At 36.3% G+C, this 19,852-nt stretch overlaps 1 protein-coding gene across 1 annotated transcript in view; it reads left to right on the top strand.

Annotated features, from left to right (window-relative positions):
* The window catches only part of ANK2 (ankyrin 2), a 240,754-nt gene that overhangs the window by 129,805 nt on the left and 91,097 nt on the right, over positions 1-19,852 (top strand). Inside the window, exons 18-22 of the mRNA XM_064286268.1 lie at positions 1,805-1,903; positions 2,827-2,925; positions 8,612-8,710; positions 9,637-9,735; positions 18,296-18,368. Coding sequence (XP_064142338.1) covers positions 1,805-1,903; positions 2,827-2,925; positions 8,612-8,710; positions 9,637-9,735; positions 18,296-18,368 — 469 coding nt within the window. The remainder of the gene's footprint in view (positions 1-1,804; positions 1,904-2,826; positions 2,926-8,611; positions 8,711-9,636; positions 9,736-18,295; positions 18,369-19,852) is intronic.

The following is a 19,852-nucleotide window of genomic DNA, read 5'->3' as shown; positions in this document are numbered from 1 at the left end:
TAAAATGGAAAGTTTTTGTTATATTTTACTGCAATAGAATTTAAAAATATGTATATATATATATATCACCTTCACTTTTGGTTAATATTATAATAATTCAATTGAAAAGGTGTCTCAGGTAAGAAGCAAAACTGAAAATAAATTTTCTCATGTTTTTAAAAAAGAAATATGATCTTTTTTTATTTTTATTTAAGACCAACTGAAATCAATAACCTAGTACTCTCCAAATTATTATTTCTCCCTAAGATCTATAATATAGATACTATATTAATTCCTTATTCAATCACTGTGTAATAATAAAATAAAAGCCATTATGGAGTCCACCAGGAAATAAGTTACTTTTCTGAGAAGAACCCCTTCAACATGTGCTTTTTTCCGATTTACTAGAAAGGTTCATGTAATATGATTCTGGTATGCAAGGGGTGCCATAATAAACTGTAGATAATTTTTTACACTGCTTATGAGTTTATAGTCTTAATATTTCTAGAAAATTAATTCTGAAAATAGAATTCACTTACCTTTGAAATCCCATTAAAAATGTCTTTGAGATATTTGATGATTATTTAATAGTCAATTCAATAATATTTAAACAGACTATCTCTGTAAAGAGAAATATTTGTTTGTTCTTTTAATATGGAGAAAACTAAGATGAAGACAAGTCTACTGTTTTGGCCTAATATTCAGTTTATTGTTTACGATTATGTATTTGTTCAGAAGTAATGACCAAATATTAATGCAGAACGTACATCCTATATTTCACTCTGATAGTTTATGAAGCCCGAAGCTGAGATCACTCAGATTTATACGGATTGAAAAGCCTCAGGTCCTCAAGTAAAAATCCTTCTCTCTAGTGCTGAACATTTTTCTCTCTGTAGATGAGTGTAACTGACATTTTTAAAGGTAAAAACACTTGTTGATTTCTAGAAGCAGCACTATGGATGGAGACCATGAATTTTAAAGAACAGGATTTAGCTCTCTCAAGGTAACTGCAAATGCAGGAGAACTGTGCTACAAAGCAATGGCCAACACAGCTGGTAGATTTTAATTGGCTATAAATTTGGGGAAAGCACATGTAGGCTCAGATCACAGGTAGCCTGTTACAGGTTACAGCTGCAGTCTGTATAGGAAGAGGGATACACTAGGTATTTGAGTAATAGTGAGAAAGGGGAAGGAGACATATGGCATGAAGGGAAGTAACTGTAATTTCATGTTGAATTAAAAAATGTATTTTCTTAATGTATATATGGCATTTTACATAGAAACAAACAAAAAGGTTTATGGGACTAAATGATGAGGTTACTTTTTATTTAACATCTAGAGAAGCCTACATAACAGTACACTATCTTTGTGTGCTGAAGAAGATTATTCTGAACTAACTTCCCATAACACTGTGCATTACTTACATTGATATGATATTTTATTGATGAAAATATAGATTATTCCTATGGCTATAAGGTAGAAGTAGTAGTTATCAATTATTTAAGTGAATAAATAGATTTAGTAGAAGGCCCAGATGGTTCAAAATGAATATTGTTTGGGAGCTTATTAGCTGAGTTATTTTAAAGTCTCACATTATAATGTAAGTACCCAATATGGAAAATTGCTCAAAGTGTTGATTAAGTTAGAGAGTATGTCTTGGCTGAAAAGTTGTATTAACTTAGAGGGTTTGTCTTAGATATCAAAAAGTGCAATTTGTGGAAAGGGGCTATGAGTTTTATATGATTATTTCAAGACATAATATTACAGAAGATGGAATATATTTTCTTCTTCAAATGTGTCTCTTTGCTTCCATTTTTTTTTATAGAGTGGACTCACATCCTTACACCTTGCAGCCCAGGAAGATAAAGTGAATGTTGCTGATATACTCACCAAGCATGGGGCTGACCAAGATGCTCATACAAAGGTAAAGAAAATTACTGTCAATATTATGGCAGGTACTGACTTGGAGGATTCCCAGTAGCCTCCACTTATATCACCCGAAATCCAAGTCTCACCTCTTGTTTTATTCCATTTTGAAGCTTAGCCTAATCATGGCCCTCTCCTGCTCACAAATCTGCAGTTGGCTCTTCCTTTTTGGCTACAGTTAAGTCCAAATGAATAGCATGGTATTAGGACCCTCATGAAAAGACTCCAATTTTGCAAACTCAAGGCTACCTTCCCTTATTCCTTCAGCTAGTCCAGATGACTTACTGTTTCCTTCCTGTACTTGCCTGCCTCCATGTCCTTGGACCTGAAAGGCCCTCCTTTTATCTGTGTCATTGAATTCTACACATTCTTCAAGCCCATTTTAGCTACATCCTTCATGAACCTCCTCCCGATTGTCCTACCAGAGTCAGTCTCTCTTTCAGATCATATTATTTCTGCCTCTCTCTTAGTCCTTTGTCAGATTAAGTCACACACATGTCTCATCACCATTGCTGGTATTAAGTTCCTTGTGGTTAGAGATCTGTTTGTATTCATATTTGTATCCACGGGATGCATATAACCTAGTGACTTAGTGCCGTCAAGTCGATTCCGACTCATAGCGACCCTGTAGGATAGAGTAGAACTGCCCCATGAGGAGCTCCTGGAGGATTCAAACTGCCGACCCTTTGGTTAGCAGCCGTAGCACTTAACCACTAAGCCACCAGCGTTTCCGGGATGCATATAAAAAAAAAAAAAAGTATATACTAAATAATATTTGTACACTCAAATTGAATTTCTACCCATCCAACCATAACTGAAATTCTATCTAAGCCCTCCCCCCCTTGAATATTAATTGCTAGAGTGGTAAAGTTTCTGTCTCATTTGTTTATTTGTATATATGATTTTTTGTTGTTGATACAGCTTGGTTACACTCCTTTAATTGTGGCCTGTCACTATGGAAATGTGAAAATGGTCAACTTCCTTCTGAAGCAGGGAGCAAATGTCAATGCAAAAACCAAGGTAAAACATTTGTACTCATTTTCATTTTCTGTAAGGAAAAGGGTTCCGCCATCTGTATGCTTCACTAGCTCACCATAGTTACAAGTTCTGGTTTGTTTTTGTTTTTTTAATTCTAAAGTGATTCCTAAGAAGTGATGTAATTTTGTAATTGCTTGATACTTTTTTATTCCAATAACCTTTGACAACCAGGTACCTTACCTTCAGAGCACTTATACAGTTAAAGTAACTGTCATAAACTTAGTGTACTGCAGTATACAATAGATGCCTGCTTGAACATCTAGATGTTCTGGCAGATTCCATTGTTTTAGGGCCTAATCCCTGCCCGCCTTGAGGAAATACAGACAGGCAGTTTAGACTGCATGCTTTTCATTTTTAATGAACTCTGTAACGTTGGGAACATCACATGGTCATGCTCAGTGAGGTAATAATGTGTAAGGGATGGGCTGAAAGTTGTCAAGAGTAATGCAGAGCTCACTTGATCCTAACTGTTTTTCCCAGTGGCATCTGAAGGGTTCTATTCAGCCAGACAAGGTCATAACGTAACATTGCACTTCAAGTCACTCAAATTGGTTTCAGGGGAAAGGGAAATACATAATACAGCTACTGCTAAGATGCATAATGAGCCCCTGGGTGGTGCAAACAGTGAAATCACATGGCTGCTAACTGAAAGGTTGACAGTTCAAGTCCACCCAGAGGTACTTGAAATAAAGGCCTAATGACCTGCTTCCAAAAAATCAGCTGTTGAAAACCTTATGGAGCACAGTTCTACTCTGACACACACACATGGGGTCGCCATGAGTTGGAATCGACTCGATGGCAGGTCGTTTGGTTTTTGGTTATATTATACATAATATAACTTGAAGCTCAAGGTTAATTGGTCCAAAGAAAGGCATTTATTTGCATTTTTTTTAAGTTTATACATCAAGAACCCCTGATTCCAGCTATGTGAGTGGGCTCAAGTACATTAGTGCAAGCCACATTTAATAGTATTCAAAGCCATCATTCAAGATGTTAATAAATAGAAACATACAAAAGTTTTTTGTAAATTAGTCTTTCTTTTTCTGTCTTCTTAAGAGAAGCAGAAAGAAAACCATTTCCATACACAATCATATTTATTAAAAAAAAATAATGTAAAATCAAAATTATTTTAAAAATGATAAATATTATTGACATTTGTGATTCAAACACCTAACCTGACTCTAGCAAGAATGACTGCTCTCTAGTTTCTGCAACTGATCATGGTGGTGGTGCAGGACTGGGCAGTGATCCATTCTCTTGTCCGTGGGGTCGCCAAGACCTGGGGGCTGACTCATTCGTAGCTAACAGCAACAACAAAGTTTCCCCCCACTTCTTGAGTTCCTTGAAATTTACTTTGAGACATTTAAATGCTTCAATATAATCTTTCAGGCATTAGCTCCTTGGAAACCCTGGGGGCATAGCGGTTAGCAACTACGGCTGCTAACCAAAAGGTCGTCAGTTCAAATTCACCAGGGGCTCCTTGGAAACCCTAAGGGGCAGTTCTACTCTGTCCTATAGGGTCTCTATGAGTTGGAATCGACTCCATTGCAATGTTTTCTTTTTAGCTCTTACCTCCGTTTTTGCTGGGTCAGTTTACACATAATGTCCAGGAAAGACATTCTTGTTAGAATCCAGATAAATGAAACAATGCAATGAGACTTTTTTTTTTTTTTTTTTTTGGGCATACTTAGCAGGGCTTGAAAAGGCTTGCCATATATATATTTTTTTTTAATTAAGTGTTTGTTGAAATTGTTATAGTATTTAGAAGCCAGACGAATATATTCTCTAGATCACATCAATGGCCTCCTGCGATTTCATCTGTACTAAAACGGACATTTGATGGAGAGGAGAATCTTATTTTAATATTTCAGTGTTTTTTTTTTTTTTTTTCCTTAAGTAAATTGTGTAGCTTTTACTGTTGAATTTGGAACTGTATATCTTCAGGGGAGTGGACGAATACATACCTCTAAAGACAATCTTAATAAACTTTTCGGAGTTTTTTCACGTGAAATGAAATCTAGATAGAGAATTGCTTTTCCTCTTCACGTCTCATGTGTAACCATAGTTACTAAAGAATTGCTTCTTTGCTCTGAAAAACTAAACATTTGTATTGCCTTTGTTTCTCACACATTCATGACTTGATATAAGAAAAATGATCTTGTTTTATGGGACTATTAAAAAAATTAAAAAAAATATTAGTTGCTTAAAATTAGAATGAAACCCTGTCACACCAGCTTTAGTAAACCAAAACCAGAATCACCAAACCTGTTGCTCTCGAGTTGATTCCAACTCATTTGGTTAATTATATGCTTGACTTGTGAAGAGGGTTTAGAATGATAGTATGTAAAATGGATTTTTTTAAATAAAATATACTGCAAAGATCCTAGAGCTCTTTATTGAGAAAAAATCTCTCAGTAAAGTTTGCTATTATTCTCATATAACTTTATTGTTTTAAAAAACATTGTCGTGGACAACTTATTTGATTCTTCACCAAACTTGAAATATTAGCCATTTCCATTTTAAAATGAGAAAATCAAGGTGGAAGGGGGAGATTTGCTAATAGTTAGTGGAAGAACTGGGTCTAGAGCTCCTAGCCAGATGGGTTTATGATAGTGAGTTAAGCTTCAACGAAAATGTTCATGTAGAAGCTTTTGTGTTGCTTCAGATTTTCTGGGCAAATGTTCTCATGCACCAGAGTCTTTAGATAGATGGCAACTAGAAAAAAAAAAAAAAAAGAGGACATGTAGGAGCCCAGCTGGCTCAATGGCTAAGTGTTTGGCTGCTAACAGGAAGATGTGGCAGTCTGCTTTTGTAAAGATTACAGCCTTGGAAACCCTATGGGGCGGTTCTACTCTGTCCTAAAGGGTCTCTATGAGTCAGGATTGACTCTATAGCAACAGGTTTGTTTTGTTTTGGGGAGGGGGACATTTTCTTGTGTAAAATGTCCTTTGAGGGCACAGTGTACTATGACTACTGAGTACAAGAATGTTACTTTGACATTATTAATTTTTATAAGCACAGCACCTACTGTTTAGCATGTAGTGTGTGGTTAATAAGTGCTTGTTGAACAATTTAACTTGGCTGATACTGAAAATGTGAAACAGATTTGGGTGGTAGAACATTGTAAACACAATGGAAAGGAAGAATAGTCAGGAGAAGAAATGTCACTTTGTTCTCCTTAAACGCCCGTAGACAAGAGACTTAACTGATTAGAGAGTAGAGTCCCTGCAATAGCGATTAGTTTCTCAGGGTCCTGGTAATTGATTTATATTTTTAGGTTTCCTAGGGTCATTCCACTGTAGGGATTATAGAGGAAAGAAGACTTCTAATATGAAAAGAACTGTGGCTGTGCCACAGACTGAGGGACACTCAGGTATTCATGCCTATGGATTTATTCTTATGGATGGAAAAGCTGCAGTGAAAGTAGAGAATCCTGTGGCACTCTGTCCATATATATGCAGATGTCTTATGCAGACAGGATAAGCAAATTTATGCATATAGGTCATTAAGGGGCAATGATATTAGATAGAAACCAAAAAAAAAACAAACCACAGCTATAGAGTTGATTCTAACTCATAATGACCCTGTAGGACAGAGAGTTCTACATAGAGTTTCCATAGAGTGTCCAAGGCTGTAAATCTTTATAGAAGCAGACTGCCACATCTTTCTCCAGTGATATCGGATATACCAAAAGCCAAAACCAAACCCTTTGCCATGGAATTGGTTCCAACTCATAGTGACCTTAAAAAAAAAAAAAACCAGTGCCCTCGAGTTGATTCCAACTCATAGCAACCCTATAGGATGGAGTAGAACTGCCCCACAGTGACCTTATAGCGACCCTATAGGATGGAGTAGAACTGCTCCACAGAGTTTCCAAGGAGCACCTGGTGGAGCCCAATGTTACCAGCAGCCCATTTCTCAGCAGCAAACACTCCCTCACACCTTCTGTTGTGGTAGAAGAGACGAGGTTACGAAACAGCAAGGTGAACTGACTGCAAGTTAGTTCATCTTGACCTTTTGGTTAGCAGCCATAGCTCTTAACCACTATGCCACCACGGTTTCCATATATTGGATATAAGGGATATATAATCTTACAAACTGAGGGTAGGAGTACACAGATAAAATTTTATCGGGGAGGAAGTGGGCAAATAATAAAAAAAAGTAGTTCTGCTATTCGTTGTCTATCATGATCTTGTACACAGGATCTGAACCTGAAATGACTGTGAAGAAATTACTTAACTCTACCACCTTTCATTTTATAATCTCTGGAAAGAGGATAAAAATATTCATGTATTCAATCAGTTGTTCATTTACTCATTTAAAAAAAATTTTTTTAACTCATTTAGTCAGTAATTATTGGTGAAAACAAACATCTAATACACATGACAAGCATTCCGATTTTCAGACTGATAATGAAGATTGAAAGAGAGAATAAATGTAAGGTCCAATGTGTGACACAAAGTAAATGCTCAATAAATAAAAACTATTAATGCCTTGTGGCCCTGGCGGCATAGTGGTTAAGAGCTCAGCTGCTAACCAAAAGGTCAGCAGTTCTAATCTACCAGCTACTCCTTGGAAACCCTATGGGGCAGTTCTACTCTGTCCTACAGGATCGCTATGAGTTGGAATCTACTCAACAGCAATGGGTTTGGTTTGGTTTTTGTTGTTAATGCCTTGGAGTTCCTTGGTGGTACAAACAGTTAACACAATTGGCTACTAACTGAAAGGTTGGAGGTTTGATACCACCCATATTTTTTATAGCTGCCTTGGAATAAAGGCCTTGTGATCTATTTTTGAAAAATCAGCCATTGAAAACCATCTGGAGCACAATTCTACTCTGACACGTAGGGGGTTACCATGAATCGGAGTTGACTCAGTGCCAGCTGGTATTATCAATGCCCTGCTCTTCCTCCAAGCGTTCCAATACAGTATATTTAATGTGAAGATGTGACCAACTGGTACCACACCTGCCACTCACTTCATAGTTCTTAGCAAGATTGACTTCACGCTAACCTTAACATGAATTCCTCAGGAATCATGGATCACAAAGCATTCATCTGCATGAAAGTTTAGACCAGAATGTTAAACAGAACCTAGTTTTTAAAAATCATTTTCTAGCAATGACAAGTTACTTAGCTTCCAATCTCTAAGTGTACCTGTAGGGTTTTCTTTGACCAAAGCTGTTTTCTGAAAGGAATATAAGATGTAGACTTGCTCTCATTGAGTTAGAATCCTGAAAGCTGGCCCAGATTTTAATTATTAGGAAAGTCACGATGAGCAAGCAGTGGTTTGTGTGATGTCTGTAGTCTTCAGTCAAAAACACTTTTATTCTTTCTTGTTTCCTAGAGAAGAACTAGTGATAATACCCTTTCTCATTCTAAATCTCTTCTCAGCAGGCCCATTTTTAATGCTAATTGGTTAACATAAGAATAACTTGCAGTCAGTTCATCTTGCTGTTTTGTAACCTCGTCTCTTCTACCAGAACAGAAGGTGTGAGGGAGTGTTTGCTGCTGAGAAATGGGTTGCTGGTAACATTGGGCTCCAAATAAACAAAGCATCCTTGATGGTTTTGTTGTAAATAAGACTGAGAAATTAAAAATGAAGGCTAACCTAGTTTCTCTTTTCGTCTGTCAATTGATGCTCGGCCGACTGCCACTGTCGTCCACAGAACGGCTACACCCCTTTGCACCAGGCCGCCCAGCAGGGCCACACACACATCATCAACGTCCTGCTCCAGCACGGGGCCAAGCCCAATGCCACGACCGCGGTAAGATAGACGGGGCTGCCTTCTCCACACTTTCTTCCTCCTCTCCGGCCCCAGTGGCTTCTTGTCCGAGCTCCATTTTAATATATCCTCCTTAAATAAGCTGCCGGACTCTAGAAAAGTCAAGTTGCAAAGCCTTTGGAAAAGTCAGAGTGACTTCACTGGGAGTGTTTGCTGGGGGGTAGGGGGAGGAGAACAGGCAGCCTGACTCTGGGGTCTTCTCTCTGGAGAGTAGACCCTACACTTGGGCTGTTAGAACATGCTGGGCTAACAGCTGGCTCTCAGATGTGAGCACAAGTTGATCCCTCCCCCTTGGGTTTCTTCTGGTAGCAAAGTTTCAATGGCTGCTGGTTTAGACAAAGCTCATTGAAATGTGGAGCCATTGAAATGTAAACTAAGTGCTGCAATTAAACAAACGGGGATCCCGCGTGGCCCGGGCTGGAGCCTGGATTGCTGGCTTTTGTTATTTGGCTGCATGGTGACCTTCTGCACAGCTGCAGCTAAGCATGTTACTGCGTTCCCTACGGTCACATCTTACCTGCAGCAGATGGAGTGAATAAGTGCACCTCTTTCGTGCTGATAGTTTTTGGAGACGCCCACCTCAATTCAAAAGGCACTTTCATTAGTACAATACAGTATTTGTAGTGCTGTTTGACAATCTTAGGGTTAAAGCGTCAAGTGCTTTTTATTAGAACAAGCAGGCAGATGTATTAAGCTTGTTGTGTTACCATGGTGACCTGGGCTATAGTCTAAAGAAGTTACAAAGACAGATTTAGATGTAATGGTAAAAACTAGTGATTTTCCTAAGCTTGTGCCTTGTTTTGGAAGGAAATGCTGGCTCATGCAGAGAAACGGGTGATCTCATTGGCTCTCATCACAGTCCTCCCTCTCGTTTCTCACTCTCTTTCTCTCTTTCACTCTCTCTTCAGAATGGCAACACCGCCCTGGCGATTGCTAAGCGTCTGGGCTACATCTCCGTGGTCGACACCCTGAAGGTTGTAACTGAGGAGGTCACCACCACCACCACGGTGAGTACAAGTCCCTGATCATCTTCGGCTCTGTTGTCCTGGTTTTCAATTCAATTCACATACTTTTTCACTTACAAAATGCTTTGAGCTTTATGTTTTGAATTTATTTTGGTGATTACGTGGTAGAACATATGTAGAAGCAAGCAGATATAAATGCATTTACTCACGATGAGTACAGGAGTTTTAGATTCTTTTAATCAACTGAAATCCATATAAAATGTGTGAATGTAATTGAGTATTTAGTTCATTTTTCCTGTGACTCACTTCATTTTTCTGGCTCCTCTGCCCTTTTGCTGTAGTTGCTTGTGACACCTACTGCTGGCAAAGTGGTAGAACACTCCACAGCAAACTGCTGGAAAGATGCTGGCTTCAGCATCCCTAGAGGGAACCTGATCTAATACTATACTCACTACCGGCTCAAATGCATTCCCTCTGAGAACAATTTATCTTTACTCCTCTTCTTATTTTTAATTATTAATTTTCTTTCAAAGAGTGGGCTTTACATGCTCTTAATAGGTGAAACTGAGTCTATATCATGAAGGAGTACATATTTTAATTTTATTACTCTTACTGTTTTAAATACGATTATTGATTCTTTAGGAGAGAACAATGATTATCGTTGGCCTTTGCCAGAGAAACTCGAGAAGAGTGACGGCCATAATAATGAGTTCTAATGTGTTTAGTTAGAAAAGTTTAGTTAGAGCAAAGCTTAAAAGAGGCCTCCTAAGAGGGGAGCTCATAACTTAAAGTGGAAATGCTACTTGCATTTATTTATTAACTTTTTACCTTGATGCATGAACTCCAAGACCACAGCTCTTTAATTTGTCTTTGTGAAGTAGAAAAGTAGAACAAGAGTGAAACATTAGATGTTCCTTAGAGCCAATAAGATCATAAATCAACGAATAAATAATTCCAAATGAGGTTCTAGTCTGTGCCTCAACCTAGGAATGGTGCATATAGTTTTGGAACTCTTAGTCCTTTGGATAGACGTGAGGAAGAAGAAAGGAATTTTGTTCTTCATGCCAACAGCAAGTCCCTGTTGATATACACTGAGGTAGATGGAATACAAGTGATTTGATGTAAAGTTTTAAATAGAGTGGGATATGATTTATTAATGAAGTGCAAGATACAAACTGAATTTAGATGGCAGAGAATGGCACTGCCTATTTTCTCAAGCAAAACCATAAAACCTTTGGCCAATACACCACAATATTTTTAAAGACTTCAAGTATAGCTTTAATAAAGTATATGGGAGAAAAACATGTCTTGTCATTGCCTAGCACCATACTTGTGGGTCACTATATACTTATTGTTAGTTGCTGTCGAGTTGATACCGACTCGTGGTAACCCCATGTGTGCAGAGTAGAACTGTACCCCATAGAATTTTCAAGGCTGTGACCTTTTGAAAGCAGGGCGCCAGGGAGGCACCTCTGGGTGGGTTCAAACCACCAGTCCTTCAGCTAGGTCAAATGCTTAACCATTTATGCCGGTGTACACACCGAATCTTAATGACCTTTTTCTTACTATGTGATTTCTTCTACCTGAAAAATCTTAATATCAGAGGGCATCTCAGTCTATTTGGTATTCCTGGAACCCTGTGTACAACGCAGAAAAATGGAGCCTTTAGTGGCAAGATTGACCAAGCACATGTCTGTCTTAAAAGTTGTTTTGTGTCAACTCCATTACCTTTTTCATGCTCAGGAGATCATCTATGTACATTTTTATCAAGTTACCACTAGATGGCAACGTTGTATCTTTTTGCTGTCTTGGGCCTGCTTTTCTTCCGTTTAATTCATTAATTCATTTGTTCAATATTTATTGGATATAAAATATGGGCTGGGTTCTGTGCCGAGTGCTGACGAGTTACCCATGGCTAAAACATTACTCCCCCCACAAATAATTTACCATGTAGTGGGAGTTGAGAATGAGATTTATGTTTTTCAAGAAAATAAATTCTTCTTTAACAACAAAACTACGTAACGTACACGTCCCGTTTCAAGGACATCAGGATTATAAATATTACTCAGAGCAAATGACTTTAAACTCAAAGACATATTTACAGGAGGAGCATTTAGCTTTCTAAATACTGTCTCTTAACAGATTCTCAAATCCTTCTCAGAAATGTAGCATATGGTCATCTTCCAGAACGTCTAGCTCTTGCAGGATATACAAACTCCACCTTAGAACTCTGTCTGAGCTTTTATTTCTTTCTGGTGACTATTACTCTCTACACTGCCCAGCTGAACACTGCTCCGACAAAGACCCCTGTGCTGAGAAGCCAAATTTCTAGGTGAAAGGCCAACAAACAAATATAAAACTAACAGCATTTCCACTTTGAGTTATGATAACAAGTAGCCTGTTTATCTCAGTGGCTAGCAAAGTGGCTGCCCTCTGTTTATTTTCTGTTTCTCTCAGAATTGAGTTCCTCTCTTAGATCTGGGTTCTCTTAAAATTGTGAGTTTTATTGATTCATAAAGTAGAATATGGGGTATGGGTAGAAAATATAAACATATCCTTGTCTATTATGTGAGTCTACTTTTTACTTTATATGTCCTCTCTTTGAGAAAAGGTTTTCAATCTTGCCATTTTCACATAGTGATGTTATTTATTAATGACTTTAAATTAGAAATTAATATTTAGTAATTGTAAATATTCCAGGCATTAAGGGCAGATCTAGGACTTAAATTTAGGTTTCAGATTCCAAAACCCATGTTCTTAGCCACTCTGCAATAACTGATCTTGGCTCTGCTGAAGCTGTAGCACCAGATTGCTAAAAGTAGCTTAACAGGAGTTATTGAGAAGAAAATGTTTTCCCCGAATTTTCAACATAAAGTACAAATAATGCTCTTTACTGATTTTTATGAAAGCATCACATTCAACATCATTTTCTAAAGCCTGTAGACTCACTAAAAATAATTCAGAACTAATAAGTGATGATAGCAAACAGTACGAGAGACAACTTATTAATTATGTAAATTGATAAAGTTAAATTAATGTTTTTAATATTTAAATTTAGCAGTTAGATTATAGCTATACAATTAACATAATTTCACTTCAATTGGATTCGTATGATGTCGATAAGCCACGTGAGTTCTCTTTAACCAAAGGAAGTTTCTTTGCTATTCCTCCTTCCAGAATTCTTTACCCCAAAGTGTGAATAAGCTCATTGTGTAGAGAGGAGAGTAAAGCAGCAGTTTGTAAAGGAAAAGTCACTGCTAAAGAAATTTCTGAGACATTTTGGAATCGTAGCTTGTTTCTCTAACCTTTGCTTTTCTAATTTTACTTTGCAAAACCTAGCAGGGGACATGGGACGGTTTAACATTCTCTTGGGATTACAATCACTTAATGTTTGCTGGAACAGACATCAGAGGGTAGGGACACATTTTTGGGAGCAGAAGCCAGCAAGTTCAATCTCCTAATGCAGCTTGGAGAGCTGTGAGATATGATGTATCCCTTTACTTATCCACCAGTTATGACCAAGTATTTTATTATTTACATAATTTTAAAATGATCATATTTTATGGGGGCATATAGTCATTGAGGAGCCCTGGTGGCACAATGGTTAAGAGTTTGGCTGCTAACCAAAAAGGTTGGCAGTTCAAATTCACCAGCCACTGCTTGTAAACTCTATGGGGCAGTTCTCCCCTGTCCTACAGGGTTGCTAAGAGTCGGAATCGCCTTGAAAGCAACAGGTTTGGTTTATGTTTTTTGTTTTCTTTTTAATAGTCACTGATATGTAGAGCATAAATCACCAAAAAAATTACTTAAATAAAAATATTATATTTATGTTATCACTTAAACATCAGGGAGTTATATAATAAGCAGTCAAGAAAATATAAATATTCAAAGTCCTTAATGTTACCTGATGCCATAATGAATGCAATAAATACATGTAAAGTCATTTGTGACTTTTTGAGATGGAGTCAAGATACCTTTTCTTTGAATATAGATCCATTAACTAGAAGGCTAAGTTGTCATTCTTGCACAGACATCAATAGTACTATATACATATTACATACATGATATGTGTGTTTATCTTATAATATCTGTTATATTTGTATATCCTTATATTATCTTAAAAGATGCTACCTTGAATACAGAATCCTTTTAAACTTGTGGCATATTTTTCCAATCTGTTATCATTGTCTCAACACTTAATTGGGTGGCAGTTATTCTTGGTGCCTCACCGTTTGTTGAAACTTTCCAAGACAAATATGTTAGTTTTTATAGAAGAAATATTATTTATATAATATTTCATTTAACTACCAAAATCATATTAACATGTACAATTAGCATAAATAGTTTTGGGAACAAAAACAAGTTTTGCCTGTACGTCAGGTGATGAGCGCAGAAGTGCGTGGGCGTTAGAAGGTGGCATGTTAGCCGGTATCACCCATCATGCAAGGATGGCTTGGCGAGTGTGTGGCACAAAGGAAATGACTGGCCAGAGAAATTGGCTAAGTGGATCAGTTAAGCACATTTCTTCTTCTGCATAGAATAAGCCAATAATATCTACCATTTATAAGCAGCATGGTAAATACTCATGTTTTATTTTCTACATCTTTCTCATATCAGGATATATGTTAAAAACTCATTATTAAGTCTTCCTTCCACCTATGATATCCTATTTATTTTGTCTTATTATCTGATGTAATGTCATCTTATTAAACTTGTGCATAGTATACTATTCATTTTAATTTTTCAAGTAGTTTCTAATCTAGACCATAGAATCTTAAATTCTGTGGCAGAAGAGAGTGTCCATGATGATTTAATTATATCCTTGTTTTCTGTGTACTAATTTCTTTTTTATTCAGATGCAGTTACATATTCATGTTTCAATAATCAAGCTTTCAGAGGGAAATATACATTTATTCTTATAACATTACTCGTGAGTTGGAAGATTTGTCATTCATTCAATAAATATTCAGGTCAAGCACTATTATTACGTATAAATGCATATCCATTTACTACCTTGCATATAGAGGGCATTTTTAATATCCATGCAGAAAAAAAGTATCTATAACTAATATGGTCACTGTTGTATTGCTTATTCTGTTGCCAAATATGTGGCTGATAATAACTCTGATAGTATTCAATAACCGAACTAAAGCAAAGTTACTTCCACTCTCACCAGTCCAAAGAAAATATGGTCTCATCATCAGCATCTGAAAATACAAACCAAAACTGTCAGCCAATATAACTTTATGTAATAACCAAAATAAGGCGGGGGGGGGGTCTAAAATTGAGCTGTACCACAGACCCACCTGAGAAACTTTTTTAAAATACCCACAGCTGAGCCCCATTCTCAGGGATTCTAATTTAACTGCTCTGTGATGGAACCCTAGCAACAGTATTTTTTTTTTTTAATTCTAATTATTTAGACAATATTTCCATCAATTACTTTCAAACAGAGAAGGATCCCCTTGCAGAAATTGTTCCCTATAAAGGGCAAGTATTCTAGGACATTTCTGCAAAAATGGACTTTCTGGTGTAACTTCATACAGTAGACATCCCTTTACATTTTTGATTCAATTTATTTACATGAAGATATTTACATACAAAAAAAGTTCTTAAAAATTCTTCATAGGGTGTCATAGTAGGACTGTCTCTAGCTCATATTCTAAATGCAAAATATTTTTGTGTGATTTATTCACTTTCTCTAATACTAAAAAAAAAAAAAAAGCCTCAAACTGAGCTGTACAACAGACCCACCTGAGGAACTTTTTTTAAAATACCTATAGCTGGGCCCCATTCCTAGGGACTCTAATTTAACCACCCTGTGATGGAACCCTAGCAACAGTATTTTTTTTCTTTTAATTCTAATTATTTAGACAATATTTCCATCAATTACTTTCAAACAGAGAAGGATCCCCTTGCAGAAATTGTTCCCTATAAAGGGCAAGTATTCTAGGACATTTCTGCAGAAATGGACTTTCTGGTGTAACTTCATACAGTAGACATCCCTTTACATTTTTGATTCAATTTATTTACATGAAGATATTTACATACAAAAAAAGTTCTTAAAAATTCTTCATAGGGTGTCATAGTAGGACTGTCTCTAGCTCATATTCTAAATGCAAAATATTTTTGTGTGATTTATTCACTTTCTCTAATACTAAAAAAAAAAAAAAAAGCCTCAAACTGAGCTGTACAACAGACCCACCTGAGGAACTTTTTTTAAAATACCTATAGCTGGGCCCCGTTCCTAGGGACTCTAATTTAACCACTCTGTGATGGAACCCTAACAACAGTATTTTTTTATTTTTTATTTTTAGTTCTTCTAATAATTCTAATATGCTAAAGTTAAGAACCACCGATGTAGAACATTGGTTATAATTTATCTGTGTGAAATATACAAATGAAAATTTATAATATAATGATCAAATAGCACATTATAATAGTCTATGTAAGTTCATTCAATCAACACATATTTCTTGCCTACCTTCTAGTCTTAAGATCCTTGGATGGATGCTTTTGTCTTTCCTACGTCGTTTATCATTGTGTTTGTTTTCAGTGAATAAAGCATTGTGAAATCATTTAAACATCACAAGCAGCATGCCTTCATCTGGATAACATAGACTTTCTTTCCTTTCTTGGAATTCACTCCAATTCTTTTAATTGTGATCCCACCCAAAAGGAAATCTATTTAATCATTATGTGGGTTTTAAATGTATTTGTTGCATAATTTTATATCGTCAATTTCTTCAGTATATTTTTCAGAAGCATCTACTATGTCTTCGGTTCTGTGGAGACAGTCTTACTCTTAAATGACTCACCATAATGTGGGAGGCAGATGGAGCAGATACAGTTGTGTATGATGGGATGAATCAGGGACTAGCACCGGATGCTGTAAGAGCACATAGCAGCAGATAAACACAGTTAAACAAACTCATAGGCGACAGCTGGGGAAGCTTTCTCCAAGGAAGTTACATCTAATATGAGCCAAGAAAATAGGGGAAAGAAGATTTCTGGTAGAGGAAAGAAAGAGTATGTGGAACAACTCAGCCTTGAGAGAACAGAATCTGTCAATAAAAGTAGTTCAACATGGTGTAGCATGAAGTGAGGTGAGACTTCCCGTCCTCTCTCCTTACTAGATCACGAGAGGTCTTTGAGCCAGCTTATTTAGTGTTGTCCTGAAGAAAAGGGGGGAGCCACTGAAAGGTTTATGCAGTATCACATTGTGATTTAATCAGTCCCTCTTGGCATAGAGATATTAAACATATATAAATGAATATAGTTTTTAAAACAATCAGTTGAATTTTCTTGCAAATATATTTGAAGTTCTCTATTGTTTTTGAAAAGAAAAAAGTGGCAGTGGAAGACATGATAGAATTCAAGCAAGTATGTATGCAGCGCCTGTGTAGCAAAACTTAAAAACCTATTTATTGTACTGTGGTGGCTTTAATTGAAAATTTTACACTTAAGACTCAAGGAGTTAAACTTTTAAATCTCCACATTGTTCCCATAATCTTGCCATAGTGATGCACGTAGACCTAGAGGTAGGAATTCTAGAGCAAACAGTCTGTAGGTGATGTTTAAAGTCATGAGACTTGGATTTTTATTTTATTATTTTTTTAAATCACTGTGGCACCCTTCTGTCTAGAACAGTGCCTGACATGCAGTCAGTACTCAGAATATTCCTTGAGTGTGTGAGTGACTGAAAAGGTAAGAGGCCCTTCATTTTCCTTTGAAGGTTAATATTGAATTATAATGCATTATGCTAGCTAAGATTTATGGAGTGCTTCGTATGCCAAGCACTACGAAATAGCACATTTACTCTTTCCTTTAATTGTTGTAACAATACTGTGAAGTACAACAATTATTATCCTTGTTTTTGAGATGAGGAGATTGAGATACAGAGAGATTAGGGAATTTGCCAAGGCCTCATAGCTGGTAAGTGAGGAAGTTAGAGTTTGAACTCAAGCAGTTGGACTCCAGAGCCTTGTCTCAACCTTACACTATACATCAGGAATGAAAGGCAGTGGGTTTGGAAAAGTCCATGGATGGCCAATAAGCAACAAATCAGAATTTTAGTCCAATGACGCACTGTAAAGGTTGATACTCTGCTCTGGGTTCTCTGATCCCAGAAGTTGTGTCAGATTTTCTGCCCAAATGCCTTGTGTCTTCCACATTGTTTACAACTTATTTTACAATGACTTTGCTTTTAATAAATTGCATATGCTCATTACTTTTTTTTAAAAACTTTCTGGAGACATTACTTCATTTATTTTAAGGAAGCCTGGAAAACATTCATCTGCTGTCTCAATATGACTAATTATTAATACTATTGCTAAATAATTTATGTTTCAAATGGGAATTCAAAATGATGAACTTTCTTTTGTACAGTTGCACTGTAGTAAATGATCCTTTATCTTCAGGAAGAACAAGTGGGTTTTCATGAAAGAGGATAAGAGAACCAGCTTCTAAAATATACACGTGCAAAAGATGGAATGTTCAGTGCCTAACGGCTTGCTGCTGCTATCAAGTACAGCTTCCACTGCGCTTCTTCTAATCTTTGGTTTTGTTTTTGACTTGAGTGTTGATAATTTTGTCTTTCCAGACTATCACTGAAAAACACAAGCTAAATGTTCCTGAGACGATGACTGAGGTTCTTGATGTTTCTGATGAAGAGGGTAAGAGTTTTACTGAAACTTCTGTGACATCAATCATGCTCTTAAAGGAAAACCATCTTTTTATTTTTTTCAGGGGCAAAGCTAGTACACTGAGTGGATGATAGTATCTTAACCTTAGAGGCATGGCTTTTCACCATTTTTGCAGTACTTCAGCCATTTGTGGAGGGGGTGAGGGAGTTTGGAAGAGCTTATTTTCTCCTGGTAGTGTCTTATTAAATGTAAGAACTGGGAAGTGGAAAAAAGGGAAGGAATGAGAAAATCTGTTAAAATAACTACCTAATAATATAATTATTATTAATTTGTATTTAGAATATAATAATATTTTAATAATTTTACTTTAATGCCTTAAAGTAAAAAAAAAAAAAAAAACCTTTTAGTCTATCAAAGGGTATTAAGACATCTCTGCTTTCTTAAACTCTATCAAAGGCATATTGAAACATCTCTACTTTTTGAGTGGTTAAAATGTACAGAACTTATTTTAAGTTCAGAGAAAAAGAGCCTTAGAGGAGGATGAAAAATAGCACAGTAGTAAATAGTACAGATTTAACATAAGAATTAGATTCTATGAATCAGAAAATCTGGCCTACTAGTATAGCCTTAGAGTTGAAGAGAATTACTTAAGGCAATGGATTTCAAACAGTGTTCTGAGAAGCCTGTTCTGGAAGGAGCACTAGAGACTGCCTGGGGCAGAGTGGGGCAGGGTGCTGGAGCTAGAGATCAGCCACAGTTATCTGGCTTTTTACCTATATTCAACTAGAATAGTTGACTTTTCTTTGTATCACATTTTGAATTTCTATGTAATATTTCATTAGAACAAAAAATCTGCCACTAAAAAATGGTGAAAGCAGCGTATAAAGTATGCAATCAAGTTTCAGTAGTGCAGCTATTAGTCAAATGTACATGTCTAAAAAATGATTACTATATATATATAAGGCAAATATATATGTTTCAAAAACTATTGCCATGAAGGATGATGCTAAATCCGAATCTAATTGCTTTTATTAACTAGCTTTTAAAATTCTATTAGTTTATTTTATTAATTAGAAATATTAATGACATTTCTTTAGGTTCTTCAAGATATAACCATAAGGTAAAGCTTTACAGTGAGATGTGCTTATTTGGAACCAGTTTGTTAAATCACATATTGGTAATAGGCACTGAGCTGGTTCAACTTTTGTTAAGAACTTATGACAAGAACGAACAGTGTTAGATCAGTGCATTATTATGAGTAAATTCAAAGGTATTGCTGAAGCTGTCAGTTACTTGTATTTATTATAATTTGTGTTCCATCCTAATACTTGACAATTAATTTTCAGTATTTGTGTATGCACACCGTATTTTGTTTTACGGGATCATCTTTCTTATCTTGTATGTTGAACAGCTTTTAAACATCTTGATGACCACTTTATTGATGGGGAAGCATTTAGTGATTCAGGTACCATTAGAGGAAATTGTTGGAGTGAAAGCTTTTCTCTGCTATTTAT

The sequence above is a fragment of the Loxodonta africana genome, chromosome 5 (genome assembly GCF_030014295.1).
Source record: "Loxodonta africana isolate mLoxAfr1 chromosome 5, mLoxAfr1.hap2, whole genome shotgun sequence".
Lineage (NCBI taxonomy): Eukaryota > Metazoa > Chordata > Mammalia > Proboscidea > Elephantidae > Loxodonta > Loxodonta africana.
Note: the sequence above shows the minus strand (reverse complement) of the source record. Positions and strands in the feature narration are given on the sequence as shown.